This window comes from Pseudonaja textilis, chromosome 1, assembly GCF_049901715.1.
Source record: "Pseudonaja textilis isolate UNSWEBS1 chromosome 1, rPseTex1.2, whole genome shotgun sequence".
In the NCBI taxonomy this organism is placed as follows: Eukaryota; Metazoa; Chordata; class Lepidosauria; order Squamata; family Elapidae; genus Pseudonaja; species Pseudonaja textilis.
The window spans coordinates 226,695,692-226,714,725 of record NC_141990.1 but is presented as its reverse complement, the minus strand read 5'-3'; the positions used below and the strand labels follow the sequence as shown (position 1 = coordinate 226,714,725).

Here is a 19,034-nt window from a genome sequence, read left to right as displayed (position 1 = left end):
AATCATTATAACGAAAGGTTTGCTGGGAAAAAAAAGGATTTTAAAGGCTTCTCTCAACAAAAATGGGGATGAAACGATTTAGATTTTTAGAGAAGGTACAATCTCATAGGGCAGGAGGGATGGGGCCCACAGACAAAGAGCCCATCTCCAAAGTCCACAAGATGACAAGTTGTTGTGAGGGTAGGTGGAAATGGAAGATGGTCAGAAGAGATGTTGCCTTGGGAAAGAGCAGCTAAGAGCGCAGAGCCCACAGTCACATAAGGAATGGACAATCAAGCTCAGAAGGAACACTCCCCACCTACCACCAGGCTGTAAAGGTGGTCCTTGACTTATGACCACAACTGAGGCCCAAATTTCTCTTGCTAAGTGAGACCTTTGTTAAGTGAGCTTTGCCCCATTTTATGACCTTTCTTGCCATTGTTGTTAAGTGAATCGTTGCAGTTGTTGAGTTAGTTGTTGCATGGTTGTTAAGAGAATCTGGCTTCCACATTGACTTTGCTTGTCCGAAGCTCGCCAAAGCGAATCACATGGCCCTGGGACACAGCAACCGTCATAAATATGAACCAGTTGCCAAGTGGCCAAATTTTGATCGCGTGACCATGGGGATGCTGCAACAGTCACAAGTGTGAAAAATGGTCATAAGTCACTTTTTTCAGTGCCACTGTATGTCAGCTTTGGAAGCCATATTGAGACCAGATGCTTCCACACTGCTACATTCTTGAGCCTGGGAAAATGGGAGGCGGGGGGAATTTCTTGGAATGTATGTGGTTAGACAAAATAGCATTCTTTTTCTAAGTCAAGGTCATGTTATTCTGCACATAAGTGAGGGGAAGTCTCAAATTGGGACGGATGGCAATAGGGGCATGTGATGTGATGATGGGTGCAGGGGGTAGATTTGTAGTTTTTACTTATTGCAAGGAAGCCTGGAACTTTCAGATTTGGGATTCCGCAGATGTGCCAGTTTACTATCCAAATAAAACAGAACTTTTGAGAAGATGTCTGTCTCCCCAGTTATTGGTTGGAATGGAGGTTTGCTGGAATGCTGTCTTACAACAAATTAGAAGCAGCTCATCTGATCAAATTTCCTGTCTGCTCTACCTAGGGAAGCTGGTACATGTTAACCATTGGACATGCCGTAAGCCTGATGGCCTAGATCTAATCAGATGTTAGGTATCATTGAACAAGCAGTCCTGCAGAGAACTAGGCCATGAGCTTTGATTAACCAATAATGCAGTTATTCTGTACATACATTTAATATGGCTTTAATTTTTTTTAATGAAAAGATTCATACAGTAGTCCTTCTGCAACTTGGCATTCTCCAAATGTGGCGCTTCCCAGCCAGAATGGTGAAAATGTTTTTTATCTGGCAATTTTTTATCTGGCAATTTGAACTATTGAGGTCTGAAAAGATCTAGAAAATGTTCTCTCAAGGGATTTGGAATAGGCATTTATTGAGAAGTGAACCCTGCTGTTTCTTTATTTCTATGCCACCTTTATCATAGTTACAAATAACTCAAGGTGGTGAACATATCCAAGATATCTTCCTTCTCCTATTTCTCCCCCACAATAACCACCCTGTGAGGTGTGTTGGGATGAGAGGGAATGACTGGCCCAAAATTGCCCACCTGCTTTTCGTGGCTAAGGCAGGACTCAAAGACTCCCATTTTCTAGCCTGGTGCCTTAATCACTAGATCAGACTGGCTCCCTAGTTGTTCGGAGAGTGCTTTCTAATAATTGGTTTAAGGAAATTATGGAGACATCTTTCATTGTTCCATTCTGTAATTTTATGAGGAACTCAGATATTGCTCAACTATGCAGCATTAAATATTGCATAAACCATGTTTCATGTTATCCTGTTATGATGTTATATATTTCCATGTTATATCCTGTTATCATGTTATGTTTCATGTTTCATGTTAAACCATAAATCATGTTATCCTGATATGCTTCCTTTCCTCCAAGAGCCTAAGAGGCATTCAATCTGCCCTTCTCCTTATCTCTGGAAGATAGTCTCTGTGAGGGATATTAGGTTAGAAAACAGTGCATGACCCAAAGCTCCTAGTCATTGAAGGATGGTTTGCCTGCTACAGGGAATCTTAATCATATTGTAATAAATATTGCAATATTGCAATACTAGTTTGTATTGCAATACAACCCATATAAGAGAATGTCTTACTATACGTAAGAGCCCAGACTGTGAAATGCATTTTCTTGGGCATTCCACCTGGAAGAAAATCAAGACTTCAGCTAAATCTTCTGGGTAGAATGATAATTTCAGCTGTTGTTTTTGTGACTTTTGATAAATTTACTTTTTATTTGGATTAGCATTAATTATATTTATTTTAAAGAATGTATATGGCTGCCCAACCTTGAGCAGCTTGTAACAAACCAAAGAAAACCAACTAACCAACCCAATTTCAATTTACAATAGTAATAGTGATAAACAGATTAAAGAACTAGGTAGGGGGACAGAAAACTACTTGGATGCAGAGCTAATATCTTTTACAATGTGGTTCTTGATGCATTGAATTGTCCTTTCATACTACTTATTTCTTTTTAAAGAGGCAAACAGTGGAAAGAGGTTTGGAAACTTTGAATCCAATACATATTCTTGGATGATATTCTGTCCTGTACAAACTGTCCTCTGTAATGTACAAGGGCAGATAGATAACTCCACAAAGCATCCACACAAAGTCTTTTTACTGGTTCATCAGGCATTCTCAAGATAACTCAGAATTATGATGAGATTCTTCTTAATGTCCAATCCTTTGCATATCTGTCTTTCTGGGTAAAAAGATGGTTATCTCTTTTCCCTTTCATCCCATATCATAGAAGCAGGGGGTAGAGATGCTACCATGAGGCTGTGTTCAGGCAAGAGTGAAGAAACCTCCCCCAACCCACCAAGGGTCAAAAGTGACCAATCAGGGTTACAGATGTGGCCACATGACATGAACTACATTTTTTTTCCAGGATACCTTAACTACATTTACCATGATGCATTCCCTTAAGGGGACAGCTCTCAATTCCTAACTAACTATCCTAGATCCCATTAACTCTAAACTGTCTGGAAAGGACAGGTGAAAAGACCTGCCATTTTTACTGCTGGTTGGTTAGGCTGTGAGTGAAGGGAGTTGACCCCAAGAGAGCTCCAAATTCCCTTTTCCAACAACAGAGATATGTGAGAACAGGAGGGGGAGATTAAGCAGTTGCGCAAACAATGAAAATGCATGAGAAAAGGGAAAGGAAAAATCAGCAGATTTCTATTCCTCTTTCTGAAAAGGATCCAAATAAATTAACAAGTAAAGCTACTGTCCAATTTACCCTCTTGTGAAGGTCTTTGGGGAGATTTCTCCCTACATGACAGACTTTCTTCCTTAATCCTGAATTTCCTTTCTTTCTCCAAATAACATAAGCCTACCTCAACACAATGCCCTCAAAATATCAGGCATTAAGATTGAGTCTGTACATTTTACTATGGCATGCAAAGCCCATTGAGCATGAGCAGAGCTGCCAAAATGGAGAACTCTGTGACAGATGCTTAAAAAGTCAGTGATGAAAAGTAGTAGCCAATTTATTACTTCCCTAACTCTATACCCAGTACACCAGTATTTTTGCAGAGTTTGTCAGTTATTTTACACACACACACACAAACACCCATGACTTTCTCTTCCTTTCCTTTCCTAGAAACTGAGAACTATGACTCAGACCGAGCTCCAGAGGACTCTACTGAGCATAGGCTGAGAGTGCTGATGAGGAGGAAGCAAAGAACCTGGGAAAAGCATCTACAGTCTTCAGCTGACAACACTGTAACAGATTTGCATGCTCAGCTTTAAAATGTAATATCTAATTTATGCCATCAAACATACCCTTTTTCTCCTAAACATATGCTTCTTGCTTAAATAATGCAGGACTGTTTGAGCATAGGGGATGACAACTAATCTTTGAAGTTACCTTTGGTTTCCAGACTTTCTCCACAGGAAAGACAGAAGGAAGGGAGGGAAGGAGGGAGGAAGGTTAGCTGACAAACACTGGAATCTAGAGGTTAATTTCCTCATCTGCAATCTACCCTAAACAAGCTGACAGTACAGATGGGTGCTTAGTTTGTCTGTAATCCAATCTGGAGCAATACACTATCACTGCCATTCATTTGGGTACTTTGAATCTCCCCCAGACATTCTTGAAGGCTGCCTTCACTTCTTTGTTATCTAAGCTTCTGGAGATCAAGACAGCATACATATTGTTCTTTCTCTTTCTCCCTATGGACACCCCTCTGTGAGATAGATTGGGCCTGGAGAAGATGGTCCAGACTCACTCAATAAGCTAATATATAGAATAGAATAGAGTTCTTTATTGGCCAAGTGTAATTGGACACACAAGGAATTTATCTTGGTGCAAATGCTATTGCAGAAGCCCAATGATATATCTCCTGTGGGTAAAACAGGCACGAGCATGGCCAAAACATTTCTAGTGCAAACTTTTCACTATAACACAAATGAATGAACTTATTTGCTACATTGCTTCCTTTTTGTAGTGTTGTGTGATTGGAAAAAGCAAGCTATTGCTTTCACCACATCACGTTATCCAATTATTCTGAAGGAATTGTATTATTGTGCAATTGTGAAACATGAAACCTTGCTGTTTGTAAAGTTCTGCCATTGTTCTATTTTATTTTATTTTTAAATTTGTATTGCCATATGGTAATTTGAACCATGAATGCTTTAGAACCCAATTTATGGAACCCCAAGGCCCCCAGACCATCATTCCCATTGGAGTTCAATGGAATTGCACAGCTATAACAAATTTAAATGAATAAATTCCCCCAAAGCATCAGAGGTTTTTGCCAAAATGGAAACTGTCATTTTGACTCATCAAATCACTCAGAACAGCAGTGGGTTTAAAGTAGCTCTATATAAATGAAGAATCCTTCTGCCCAAGAATCTGCAACAACAATAAAAAATGTAGTTCTTTTTGCCCACAATGCTGCATTCACTATATCCAACCATTTTAATCATCTATTGGTCTTTTTGATTAAACAATACAATGTGCATACATTGGTATTCCAATAAAAATATTCTGAAGAAAAAAAAGATAATCAGAACTCATCATTATTTGTTAAATGGTGAAAGATATAAAGTGATTCAAGCTATGATTTAATTTTAATAGGCTGACTCTGTAAACCACTTAGAGAGTGCTGTAAAGTTTGGTTGCCTTCAGTGTCCAATCTTCAAAGTCTCCTTTTATCATGTTTTTTATTAATATACAATATGTTCTTAGAAGAAGACTTCTTCCACTTAAAATTCAAATTTTTCATGTTTTAATAAGGATTTTAATGAGCCTTGTGGTGTACTGCCTTGAGAGGCTGCACCTGTGTAATGAGCCTTGCAAAGACCCATTGCTGGCGAAGTTTGGGAGAGAGAAACAAGCCAGGGTCTCTGTTCCTTCTGCTTTCCTTGCATGTGGCCGAAAGTTTGCAAAAGGCAGGAAGGTGAAATGCCAAGCTTGACCCGTACCCACACCTTGTGTATTAACCCCACTTTCTCAGCCTACTAGTCAAGTGACCCTCCCCTCCTGCTGAGGCTATAGGAATACTTCGCAAGCAAATTCACCCACCAGGGCAAAGCTAAAGCAGGAAGAAGTGGCCGCGACCGACTACAGAAGACATCAGGCAGTGGTGTGACAGGTGTCGGGGCATGGGAGGCCTGGCTGCGGCATTCCTAAAGAAAGTGGGTGCGGGGTGTGTGGAGCAGTTCCTCCCCCCCACCTCCACCTGAGCTTGATTTTTTTAAGCCTGCGCCTCACTCCATCTCGTACAACCAGATGGTGGGCGGGGCTTAACTAGAGCTTATTTTGGGGTAGGACTTACTTTAGGTGCAGGCGTGAAAATCAGCCTAGCGCCTGTTTTCAGGGTAGGTGATATTTTCAGGAAAACACTATTATATGATGCAGAGGAAGGCAGGAAGGAAGGAAGGAAGGGAGGGAGGGAGGGAGGGAGGCAGGCAGGCAGGCTTAAATTTTCTGTAATCCGGTCTGAAGAAATACAGTATTATTGACATTCATTTGTGTGCTAGAAATCTCCCCCAGACTTTCTTGAAGGCTGCTTTCACATCTTTGTTGCGTAAACTGTAAATTAAAGGGTTGACCAGAGGGTTGATTACTGTATAGAACAACGCATTTGCCTTGTCTGAATTCGGAGTGTGTTGAGAGTGGGGTCTACAGTACATGATAAGAATGGAACCATAGAAGAGGGTGACTGAAACCAAGTGAGCAGAGCAAGTGAAAAAGGCTTTGCGTCTCCCTGCAGCCGAGCGGATGCGCACTATGGCTGCCCCAATACCAATATAGGAGCTCAGAATCACAACTGTGGTTACTAACATATTACTACCAATAAGAGCAGCCAGAATGAATTCATATACTTGTGTGTCATCACAGGCCATTTTCACAAGTGGCACCACATCACAAAAGTAGTGGTTGATGACATTTTCTCCACAGAAGCGTAGTCGAAAGGTGTTACCAGCATGTGCAATGGCATTTGCAAAACCAGCTACGTAGGAACCTACCACCAGTTGGACACAGAGCTTCTTGGGCATAGCAGTGACATAAAGAAGTGGATTGCAGATGGCCACAAAGCGGTCATAGGCCATGAAGGCCAGTAAGAAGCATTCACTGAAGCTTAATCCAGCAGAGAAGAAGAACTGGGCTGTGCAACCAGCAAGGGACATGTGGTTGTTCTTGGACACACAGTCAGACAAGATCCGAGGAGTGTAGACTGAGGAGTACCAGATATCCAGAAAGGAAAGGCTGCCCACAAAGAAGTACATGGGTGTGTGCAAGCAGGAGTCCAAGTAGATCAGGGCCATGAGGCCCAGATTCCCAATCAGTGTTAGTATATAGGAGACTAAGAACAGCACAAAGAAGATTATTCGTAGAAACGGATCCATTGTAAAACCAACCAAAACAAAATCAATAATGGATGTCTGATTGCTTTTCACTTCCATTGTTTTCATAAGCATCACCTGTTTGCAGAGGAAAGAGAACCGGGAATAGATAATTAATTCAAAGCCTTTGAATGATGTGTTGAACCCCCAACAACTTTGGTACAATTTTGCCAATGTTGCCCCAAATTCATTTTGCTTCTGCTTTTTTAATGTTCTATAACCATTTGCAGGATGCAGGTCAGAATTATATACACTCTGTGAGCTTTTCCAACACTTTCTGAATGTAGATCTTAGTGACGTTATTGGCTGTCTGACTATTAGGAGGCTTGGTGATAAGTAGAATTTCGAGGAAGACTAATCTGTGAAATTAGAGCTATGTCCTAGGACAGATAATGTGCAGCCACTTTTCCCTATTTGCCAAGATAACTACATACCCTTGCTCATGTAAACATGAGGAGTCAATCTGGATTTAAAGAAATATTGGCTTTTCTAAAAGAACACAGGGAAATGGAAACATACATTCCGCATGGATTCTTCCTCCTAAGGGGATATAAAAAAAAGGTTGAGCAATGATTTCCCATATTGAAGTTGTGTCTGGATTATTTAAGGGAGAGTAAAGTATAGGAGTTTCCTTGGTTGACCCAAGATATTTCAGCTGATATGGAGATTGATATATGATTAATTGAAGAGGCCCACTCAGGTCTTTGGGGCTACATTGCCATCTGCTGAAATAGCAGTGTTGAGAAGGAACATTTTTCTTCTTCTGGGTATTCATCACCAGCCAAGAGTTGACTTTATAGTCTGTGTGGTGATAAATTAGGTTTCATGTACTACACATAAAATAAATTCCACAGTTTTACCAAGGCTCAAGAAGAGAGAGTCTGGGGACTTCCGGTTTGCAAGGCTTTGGCAGTGGCAGGAATCCGCGATTGTGCGTGGTCCCTGCTCCGCTCGCCGCTGGAGTGCCCCCGATCCAGCTGGATTTGGGGGCTAATAGTTACCCCGTAGAGGTCACTGAAGATAGGGGAAATCCAGCAGGGGTCCAGGGGAATCGCAACCCACCTCCTCAGCTGGCTTAACTCCCTTTTCCAAAAGCAGTGGAGTGGCATTCAGCAATGACCGCCACAAAGAAGCTTTCATCCGGACAAGAATATGCAGGAGGAAGCTGAGAAAGTGAAAGTTTTTGGCTGAACCGGGACAACAAGTAACATCTAAATACCCTGGAAACTTAACTTCATCAAAGATACATTGTTCCCAAAGAAGATCGTAAAAAGCGGCAGTTGAAAGTTAAAAGGGAAAGTTTTGTTTTTTCTCACTCTCCTTCCCTACGGAGATAGCAGATGGAAATCGGAAAAACCCGTTTTGGCATCAGCAGGTAATTAAATTTGAAAATTAAAGCCAAGGGGACATTAAAGATTTCTGAACGTTGGAATTAAAAAAGAAATCTTTTCTTGCTGCAAGTGGGAAGGGAAAGGTAAAGAATTAATATTAAGACTTTGCTGGAGGAGGCTGCTTGGAGCTTATAAGATCAGAGTTAAACTGTAATAAGACTTCTAAAAGATACATTTTGGAACTTTGCAATTGAACTGTACCCCAGGAAGAGAAAGTATAAAAGGAAGAAAATGCTAAATGAAACAGCTTGTGTCTATCTGATTGCTTGGTGACTTTGGGACCTTTGGAAATTATTATCTGAAAGACTAAAAACATTTGGGTTGTTTAAAATTTTTTCACAATGGCATTATCTGTTGAAGAACTGAAAATGGAATTTAAAAAGCTAAAAGAAGAGGAACAAGAAGGGAAGGGCTCTTCTGGATCTGTTTTTCATTTCTTAGAAATGGCGATTTCTACCTACCAGGAATTACAAGAAGAAGAAGGTTGGGAGGAAGAAGAAGAAGCCATCTTTAATGAACAAACAATTTTAACTGGGGAAGAAAAGGGAAAGAGGGGAAAGAGAATGGAGAATTTAAGACTTAAAAGAACAACCAAAAAAGGGAAAAATAAGGTGAAAAATCGATACAATGTCAGAAAGCAACAGAAAAGGGGAATACAGAAGAGAGTGGAGATTAGAGGGTGGAGATCAAGAGACGGAGGGTTAAAAAGGCTAGATCGGAGAAGAAAGGAAGGGAAAAAGGGAAGAGAAGTTACAAAGGTTTGAAACAAGATGTAAAGAAACAGGTTTTTTTCAGAGATAAAGGGTAAAAACATAATTAAAAAAGATTCTGCAAAAGTACATAAGACTGTATTGTTGTATCTGTATTTGAAATAAAGTTAGAAAACTGGAACATTATATGATTTAATAAAATATTAAAGGGAATGTGTAAAATGCTTAAAATTTAATGATAGAGTTTAATTTGCTATGGATTATTGTTTTAATTATATAATAAACTTATTATTTTCTTATTTTAAAATGTAGTATGTAGCTTTAGAATGTACTAAGCAGAATCAGAATGGAAACTATATATTATTTTAAGTGTTAAATTTAGGGGAAAGATATGAAAGCGTCATACTTCAATCAGTGATTGCAGGAGAAATTTTGTGTTAAAGAGAAAAGATAAATAGATAATTGAAAGAGAACGGACAAAAGATATAAGTATAATGATTTAAATTGAGATGAAATAAATAAAATAGAATTAAGAGAGAGAAAAGAGGGGAGAAGCCATATAGAAAATATAGAACGGTAAATAAGATATGAAATGGTATATAAAGTGAGCATGAATTTGATTTATGTCTGTACAAAAAGATGTAACCCGGGACTAAGCTGCTTTCCAAAAAGAAGTTTTATGTTTTCATGTTTTGTGTTTTGTTTGTGTATGTTTGTTTATTGAAAATTAATAAAATTTTATAAAAAAAAGAAGAGAGAGTCTGTAAATCTGAATGTCTGCTCAGAATTAGACTTATGCTCCTAACAAGACTAAGAAAATCATATGCACGCAGAAAATAAAAATGTTTGCAACTACAAAAAATTACATTTTTGAAAGCTTAAATTATAAAATAATTTAAATCTATGTAACCCAGATATTTTTAATAATCTATTTGCTATGGGCACACATAGGAAAAAAAGAATAAGAGATTAAAATAATCCAAAATCTACCATCCCAAATTAAAATAAACAAAAGCATTCTGGTAACTTTTATTGGGCTGAGATGGAAAGGTCTTTTGATCACTTGGTAGAAAAAAACAGCAAAGCCTGAAAATACTCTTACTGCAATACAAATCAGGTAAGAGGTGGGCTTCATAGTTAGGAGAGCAGGTGTAACACTATTTAAAATCTGGGCTCCAGACAGGATGAGGCCACTGTACTGTAATGGGGGAAGAGTACATGTAGTAGAGCAACATGCTGTTAACATGAATTGCAAGTGAAGAAAGGTCATACATAAATAAATTGAAGTTTTGCACATGAAATTTTGAACCTGTAGATATAATTTTTGATATCAACACTTCACAAAGCAGGTTTAGAGGGAACTAGAATAATTCAAATCTAATCTAAATATTTTAAATGTTGCAAAAATAAGTGAATATGATGCACCCAACCAACTGAACATCAGAGGAAACGTTTCTTCTAAACTGTCAAAGAAATGTTGTATCCATAGTGTAAATTTTTAAACAGGTATCTTTTTAGAAAATCTGCATCTTGCTAAACTAACTCTCATGGATCATCACGCTAACTCTGAATTCTCACTTTCTTTAATTTATCTGTTGTTAATGTCTTTTCAATCTGGAAAGAATTGGAGCTTCCCCGTACTTTGGTCCCTTCCCCATATGAAAGATGCTAGGTCACTTATGAATTGTTTTACATTCAATACAATTGGCTGGAGAGCAATTCCTCCAAAACAGAATTATTTCAAAATTGAAGAGAGAGAAAGCTTGGGCTGGCTGGAGCTGCAAATCTAAAACACATAGCAGAAACCAAACAGGGAAAGAAAGAGTTAGTGGATTTCAAGAAAGCAGAGTGATATTAGAGGGTGATGATTAATATGTGTAGTAATTACTGTTTCTCTATTGTGCTATTGAAATACAGGTAGTCCTCAACTTAAGACCACAATTGAGCCCAAAATTTATGTTGTTAAGTGAGAAATGTGTTAAGTGAGTTTTGCCCCATTTTACAACTTTTCTTGCCACATTTCTTAAGTGAATCACCACAGTTATTAAGTTAGTAACACAGTTATTAAGTTAGTAACACAGTTATTAAGTGCGTCTGGTTTCCCCATTGACTTTGCTTGTCAGGTCATAAAAGGTGTTTGTGTAACCCCAGGACATGGCAACTGTCATAAATGTGAGTCAGTTGCCAAGCATCCTAATGAAAATCACATGACCATGGGGCTACTGCAATGGTCATAAGTGTGAAAAACTGTCATAAGTCCCTTTTTTCAGTGCCATTGTAACTTCAAACGATCACTAAGTAAACTGTTGTAAGTTGAGGACTACCTGTACACTGTTTTATTCTGTGACACCTACACAGTTCAGTCTTTTACAGCTTCCTTGCTTAATGAATTCACATTCCCTAGTTAGCCTGAGTCACCCCATGCCATCCTGAAAATATTCTGATCTCTAAATCATCTCATATGATGCAACTCTTTATTGAAATACTCTCCAATTTTTAGACCTTTGAAATCCCCCTTCAGAAAATTAGACCAAACATTTTTTGTATCTTCTCTAAAGCCCCTCTGTGAGGAAGATGGATGGGTAAGAAGTTTGATACACGGACAGACAGACAGACAGACAGACAGACAGACACATCTTTTTCTCAGCCATCCAACCACTTAGCTTTCCAGAGCACTGATGATAACTTGGTTTCACTATTCTGCACTGTTCTTTGACTACAAAATTTCATAAAACTAAGTTTCTACCAACTTAGATTCAGTTGTTTTCTTGGATGTACATCTTCACTGACCTGATTTCACCAGAATAACCAGGTGCCCATCAAGGAGAAATCCAAACAAAATTCTTTTCAGATTTGGGAAAAAGAAAAAAGCAGAAATATTTCCTCCTTTTTAATGAGAATCCCAACTTCACTGCCTGAAGTTAATCACTCCACTCTGACGAAGTCCAGGTAGAGCTCTCCTTAAAAGCTGTCTTTAAAAAGGCATCACTTAAGTACAAGCAACAAACAAAGAGGGGGGCGGTCAGTGTTGTGTAACCTGTGTGCATTTTTGAAGACCTTTTCCAAAGGTCTGTATCCAAAAGAGTATATGCACTCCTCTCGCTGGTGTCACTGAGTGACCTCATTTCCAGCCAGTAGAACAGCAGAAAATATCTGCCTCTTTCCTCACGTTTTTCAGCCAAGATTCTTCCTGAGACTGATCTTGACAGGGCATGCCATCTTCTGCTTAAATCCAGATTAGTGTTCTCTTTCCTCAAAGGTGTGAGCAGTTCTCTTTCCACTTAATAGAAATCAGCAGTTTAGGTAATTAAACATTCTAAAGATGTGCTGTAAAAAACTTTCTCTGTCCTTTCTCAGAACTCTATCTGGACTTTGTTTTTCAAATCCTGTTTTAAGGCATGTGTCAGAGGCAGGTTTGACTCCTACCTGTTGTTAGAGAAAGTGTGAAGAAATTAAACCATGCATGATGCATGGATGATGCATGGACTTGCTTCTGGAGTGAATTGGAAGTCAGAAAAGTAATCTGCCTTCAAACATCTTGGAATTAGTTGAGTTCCAGCTGGGGAAATTAAATCTTTATGGGAATCTCCCTAAACTAAACCTGGAGATGCCAAATTTACCTGAATGAAGTGGAGTATGTCTTCCCACTAAGTCGGACTGGAGATCACCATAAATGGGAGACTTGCTTTTTCCTCAATAGAGTGAGCACAATATTCCTTCAAATTAAGTAGCCTCAGTTCCCTGTGGAAGTATTTAAACTGAGTCTTTTCTCTGATGATCTGAAGGTGGAACATTAGTATCAAGCCAAATGTTTTTTCTTAACTTTCCCAAAGGGAATTTCATCTAAGAATGGGGGGAAAGCCACAATTCCCTACCAGAGATCTTCAAGTAAACAATCATCATCCACATTAGAAGTTCAGTCATTTTATGTATGTATTTATCCCACCTTATGTCATTTGTCTCATGGCCCTTTTTGGAAGAAACAGTAGTATTTACACTTGATAATGGTCAGCCTTTTTATTATTATAATAAAAATGTATTTATTTAAATAGGTTTAGAGAAAAACATAAAAAGGAAAAGCAAAGAAAATAACAAAGACAACAATAAAAAACTGAAGAGGAAAAAAACCACAGGTTAATAAGAAAGCTGCTAGCTAGAGTGAAAGATTAACTTGATCTGAATGCTGGTTCTAACCTATACAGATTCAAATCTGTTATGTCCCTGGAACTTAAAGAAGTTCCCACCCAGGTCCATTCGCGCTGCGGGGGCGGTTGTCCTCTCTCATTGGCTGGTTCTCCCCAGCAGCCAGCTATAAAAGCAGGCTGCGGGGTCCAACCAGTCGCTGATCGCTGCGAGCCAGTTCCAGGCTTGGCAAGCACGTTCAGTCCTTTATTATTCTAATAAAGTATTGTTGCACCCATGCCCTGGTTCAGCCTCTCATTGCTCAACTACAACACTGGCGACGAGGATGGGATGGCGACCAGAGGCAAAATGCAACCGCTGAATCACTAGCCGCTGATCCACAGCCAGAGAGAACGATCAGCAGGCAACGAGAGCGAACGCTGATCCGCAGCCAGAGAGAGCGGTCAGCAAACAGTGAGAGTGAGAAAGCGTCTGTAGCCGCTAGTTAGCCAGCTACAGGGAAAGTGTAGCGCTGTGAGCCTCAGCCGCTCGTTTCCTTAGGCGCGAAATTCAAACGGCTGTCATTTGAATTTCCGCCCAACAGTACAGCGCGGTGCTGTATTTTCGAAGTCACTGACGCCCACGCAGGCGCGAATTTCAAAACGCTGCCAACGGCCGTTGCAGCCTAACCTCGTGTTAACCCAGAGAGAGGGAGAGAGTTGTGAAAACCTCCCCAGAGCTGAAGTCACTTGCCTGTCATAGGCACAAAAAACCTTCCTGCTGCTGCCCCAGAGAGATTTTCTCAACAGATTACCCAATGAGATTCTCACCATGAACTCCAACCCAGTTTTCCCAGCGTTCAAGCCAGATGAGGAGAAGTGGGAGTCATACAAGAATCGTTTTAACCACTACATCGACGCCATAGGGCTGGCTGATGCAGGGGAGCACCAGAAAAAATCATATTTCCTGATCTACTGTGGAGCCATCGTCTTCGATACTGCCACAGCACTCGTGGCTCCACGTGAGTTAAAAAACGTTCCCTGGACAGAACTGTTAGAAATCCTTACTAACCACTATTCTCCTAGACCCTCACAGATTGCCAGGCGGTTCACCTTCCGAATGAGGAAGCAATCAGACAAAGAGACCATCAACCAGTACATGGCTGCCCTCAGGACGGCAGCACTCCATTGTGGGTTTGGGACCTACTTGGATGACATGATCCTCGATCAGCTAGTCTGCGGAGTCAAGGATCTTCACCTCCAAAGGCGCCTGCTCGCTAGGAAGGACCTCAACCTCGCTCAAGCCATCGAGGAAGCCCTGGCAGCGGAGCTGGCAGCACACTCAGCCACCGAGATCCAAGATCCTGCTTCCAAGCAAATTGCAGTTTCAGTCCACTCTGAAGAGGTGGTCGTCGAAGAGGACCCCAGCGATGCGACCGACATCCACCGCCTCGCCCACGCCAGACACCCGCAGGTAGGAGCCAAGCAAGAAAGCATCAGTCCACCCAAGCACATCACCCTGTGCCTATCCTGTGGTGGATCTCACCTGAGGGCCACCTGCAAATTCAAGGGAGCCACCTGCAACATTTGCCACAAAAAGGGGCACATCGCCAGAGTCTGTCAAGCCGCTCACAACTCGGCACAAAGGCACCCTTCCTTTTCACATTCGGGACCCCAAAGGCAAGTATTGAACTGTCGCACTCGCCACCATGCTAAGCACGCTTGCCATGCCATTAGTAAAATCTCTCTCTCCGTTTTATTAGAAGGTAAACCTTGCCACATGGAGGTTGACACGGGGTCAGCGCTCTCAATTATCTCTTGGAGCACCCTCAAGAAACTACAGCCCAGTCTATCCAGAAACCGGCTCCAGAAGTGCCAGCTTAGCCTGAAGGACTACCAGGGGAAGATCATTCCTGTAATCGGCAGAGGCAAGTTTCTTGTTAATTTAAAAACTTTTAAAGGCCACCTACCTCTAGTGGTAGTTAGCGGCAACCTCCCTACACTTTTGGGACTTGATTGGTTCCCCCACCTCGGCCTGGGGTTAACAGGAGTCCATGCGGTCTCAACCTCTGACACTGACTCCCTATTCGCTGACTACTCAGACGTATTCAGCAATGAGCTGGGGTGTTATAACGGTACCCCTATCTCATTCTCAGTTGACCCCCAAGCAGTCCCAATCCGGTTGAAACCTCGTAGAGTTCCATTCGCTATTCGGCCTAAATTAGATGCGGAACTGGATAAATTATTAAAACAAGGGGTCATTGAGCCAACAGATTTCGCCAAATGGGAGACGCCCATTGTCACACCCCTCAAAAAAAGACGGTAGCCTGAGAATTTGCTCGGACTACAAAACCACAATTAATAAGTTTTACAAGTTAGCGCTACCCAGTGCCCGTCATTCAGCATTTATTACACACTTTTGAACCTGGCAGCATTTTTGCCAAATTGGACATGTCTCAAGCGTATCAACAGTTCCCTGTTGACAACCAAACAGCGGAACTCCAGACCATTGTCACCCACAGGGGTGCTTTCCGGTGCAAGCGTCTCCAATTTGGCGTAAGTGTTGCCCCTGGCATTTTTCAATCCCTCATGGAGCGGATTTTACAGGGCCTCCCTGGTGTAGTACCCTACTTCGACGACATCTTAGTCTCGGCCAGGGACAGACCCCAACTCTTCCAGAGAGTTCGAGCAGTGTTAGAGAGGTTCAGACAGCATGGCCTCAAATTAAAAAAAGAAAAATGTGCCATTGCCACTAGACAGGTGGACTTTCTGGGTTATAAAATTGACGCCTCAGGCATTCACCCCTGGAGTCCAAGGTTAAGGCAATTCACGAGGCACCCACTCCAACCTCCAAAGCGGAACTGCAGGCCTTCTTGGGGCTATTGAATTTTTACGCATCTTTCCTGCCCCATAAAGCATCTGTGGCGGAACCCCTGCACAGACTTTTGGATAAAAACTCGCCTTGGCATTGGGGACACAAGGAAGACTCCACTTTTCGCGCAGTCAAATCACTACTCACGTCAGAGGCGGTCCTTATTCAGTTTGACCCCAACCTTCCATTAGTGCTAGCAGCGGACGCATCCCCTTTTGGAATTGGGGCAGTGTTAAGCCACAGGCTCCCCAATGGCTCCGAGGCTCCCATCGCTTTTTTTTCCAGGACGCTCTCTGCAACAGAGCGCAATTATAGCCAAATCGATAAAGAAGCTTTAGCAGCTGTCGCAGCAGTGAAGAAATTTCATGAATTTCTTTTTGGCCACTTTTTTGAGCTGGTCACGGATCATAAGCCTCTCCTGGGTCTACTAGCAGGTGACAAACAGACCCCTCAAGTCCTGTCTCCTAGAATGACGAGGTGGACTCTTTTCCTAGCGGCATACTCGTATAGACTCATACACTGTCCAGGTAAAACATTGTCCCACGCAGACGCCCTCAGCCGCTGCCCCCTGCCTGCTCCAGCTGAGGATTCTGCACCGGTCCATGCTATCTTTGAGGTCACCCAATTGGACCTCCCCATCACTGCCCTTGACATTGCCACCAAATCCAAGGCAGACAAAACGATCGCCCAGGTACTGGACTGGGTGAGGAGGGGGTGGCCGGGCAGTGATGTTGAAACCAAATTCACGCCTTTTAAGACCCGCCTACAGGAGTTATCCAGTTTGCAGGGCTGTTTGCTGTGGGGCACACGAGTGGTCATCCCGACCTCACTGCGTACCCGAGTTTTGGAGGCGTTGCATGAGGGCCACCCGGGCATCGTCAGGATGAAGGCATTAGCACGCAGCTACGTATGGTGGCCCGGACTCGACGATGACATCATCAGATGGGTAAGCTCCTGCCACCCCTGCCAGGAATCCCGTCCATCACCTCCAATTGCCACCCCCGCTAAGTGGGAAAGCGCCAGCGCACCTTGGTCCAGGATTCACATCGACCTAGCGGGCCCGATGCACGGCAAAATGTTCCTGGTGGTCGTGGACTCTTACTCTAAATGGATTGACATGGCACAACTATCCACGACCACCACGCAAGCGGTTACCAAGGTATTGACTCGCCTGTTCATAACACATGGGCTACCAGACTCCATTGTTTCCGACAATGGCCCCCAGTTCGCATCGGCCGAGTTCAGTCGCTTTGCTGCCAATCTGGGCATACGCCACATCTTCACGGCTCCCTTTCATCCTGCCAGTAACAGATTGGCAGAAAGAGCCGTTAGGACCACTAAAGAAGCCCTAGCTAGGTTCAGCAAGGAAGACTGGCACCACAGACTCTCCCGGTTCTTGCTGAGCCAGCACTCAACCCCGTGCACAGTCACTAATAAGTCCCCGGCTGAACTCCTGATGGGTAGACGCCTGCGGACTGTATTGGACAGGCTTCACCCACATTACTGCCCTGACTCTCCCCTCACTTCCACATCGGGGGTTAGGCATTTTGTCTTACAGGAAACCGTGTTCGCGAGGAACTTCGCTGGAGACCCGCTGTGGATCCCGGGCGAGATCGTGGCCATCACCGGACCCAGGTCGTATCGAGTCAGACTGGAGGATGGCCGAATCTGGAGAAGGCACCTGGACCAGCTGCGGAAGTGCCAAGGCACTCACGTTAGCAGTGACTCATGGTTGCAGACCGGTGCGAGGCTACAGCATCAACCCCACAGCAGCACCAATTCCGGTGACCTGTTTACACCTGCAGCTGGGCCGGGGAGCCCGAACACGGACCGTGACCACCAGACGGCTGACCAGTCCGAACCAGTCAACGGGAGAACATCCCCAGTGACCAGCCCTACGAGTTCCGAACCAGCACTGACCGAGGAACGCGTTCGTGACACCCCACCGGTCCGACCTTCCTCTGCAGACTCTGAACAACCAGACAACTCACCAGAGTTGCGCCGTTCTGGGCGCCAGCATAAGCCTCCCGCGTACCTTAAAGACTATGCGTGTTCGCATCTGGGGGGAAGGGGTGTTATGTCCCTGGAACTTAAAGAAGTTCCCACCCAGGTCCGTTCGCGCTGCGGGGGCGGTTGTCCTCTCTCATTGGCTGGTTCTCCCCAGCAGCCAGCTATAAAAGCAGGCTGCGGGGTCCAACCAGTCGCTGATCGCTGCGAGCCAGTTCCAGGCTTGGCAAGCACGTTCAGTCCTTTATTATTCTAATAAAGTATTGTTGCACCCATGCCCTGGTTCTGTCAATGTGTGCTCCTTTCAAAATCCAAGAAAGAAATACTCAGACTCCATGGCTCAGAGCAAAGTTCTTCTTTTACTGGACGATGAAAAGGAAGCTACAAATGGAATTCCGAAAGTGAGAATTTGGCGCGCAGATCACACATACAAAGAAATGGAATTGTTCCCACCCCCCAAAGTCCAGAAGTCTCTGCCAATTAAAAGTTCTGAATATGATCATGTGAGCATCTTCAGGTGGTGATGAGGCCTCTGTCCGTTGACCTTGACATATTTTGATAAGACTTCGCAGCTGCGCAAAAAGGATAGAGGCTAGCAAGGAAATGGAAAGTTGGAAAGAAGAAATCCCCCTTCTTCTGCCCACAGTAAAAGAATGCAAAACACCTCCAGCTCTCTTCCCCCACAATTACCCCCCCCCGTTGCTAATGACAGCCGAAAGAAATAAGCCTAGCAGTAGAGATACTAAGGGAGAAATAAAGGATAGTTGTTGGGGTACCGAAAAGATCTTGAGGCTGACATTCGGACCCCCTAGAAAAAGGACATCAGTCCCTGTAAGAGAGAATAAAAAGATATGTTAAGCATTGCATACATTCTTATGGTTTATCAGGATACTTAGTATGAAATTTCTTTAGCAGGTCAGGAGCCCTAACGTCTTTTTCGTTCACCCACTCAGCATGAGAGGGGGGAAAATGTTTCCAGGCTACAAGATATTGTAGAC

The 19,034-nt window shown here is 42.8% G+C and overlaps 1 protein-coding gene across 1 annotated transcript; it reads right to left on the bottom strand.

The window, feature by feature from the left end:
* Nucleotides 1-6,053: 6,053 nt before the first annotated feature.
* LOC113449147 (olfactory receptor 9G4-like) lies at nt 6,054-7,004 on the bottom strand. The gene has a single exon (XM_087922941.1). It carries the CDS (start codon nt 7,002-7,004, stop codon nt 6,054-6,056), a length of 951 nt encoding a protein of 316 aa, XP_087779067.1.
* Between the last annotated feature and the right edge of the window lie 12,030 nt (nt 7,005-19,034).

What these genes read in the sequence shown, in the direction of transcription:
- LOC113449147 (XM_087922941.1), bottom strand. Translation starts at nt 7,004, where the DNA reads ATGAAAACAATGGAAGTGAAAAGCAATCAGACATCCATTATTGATTTT.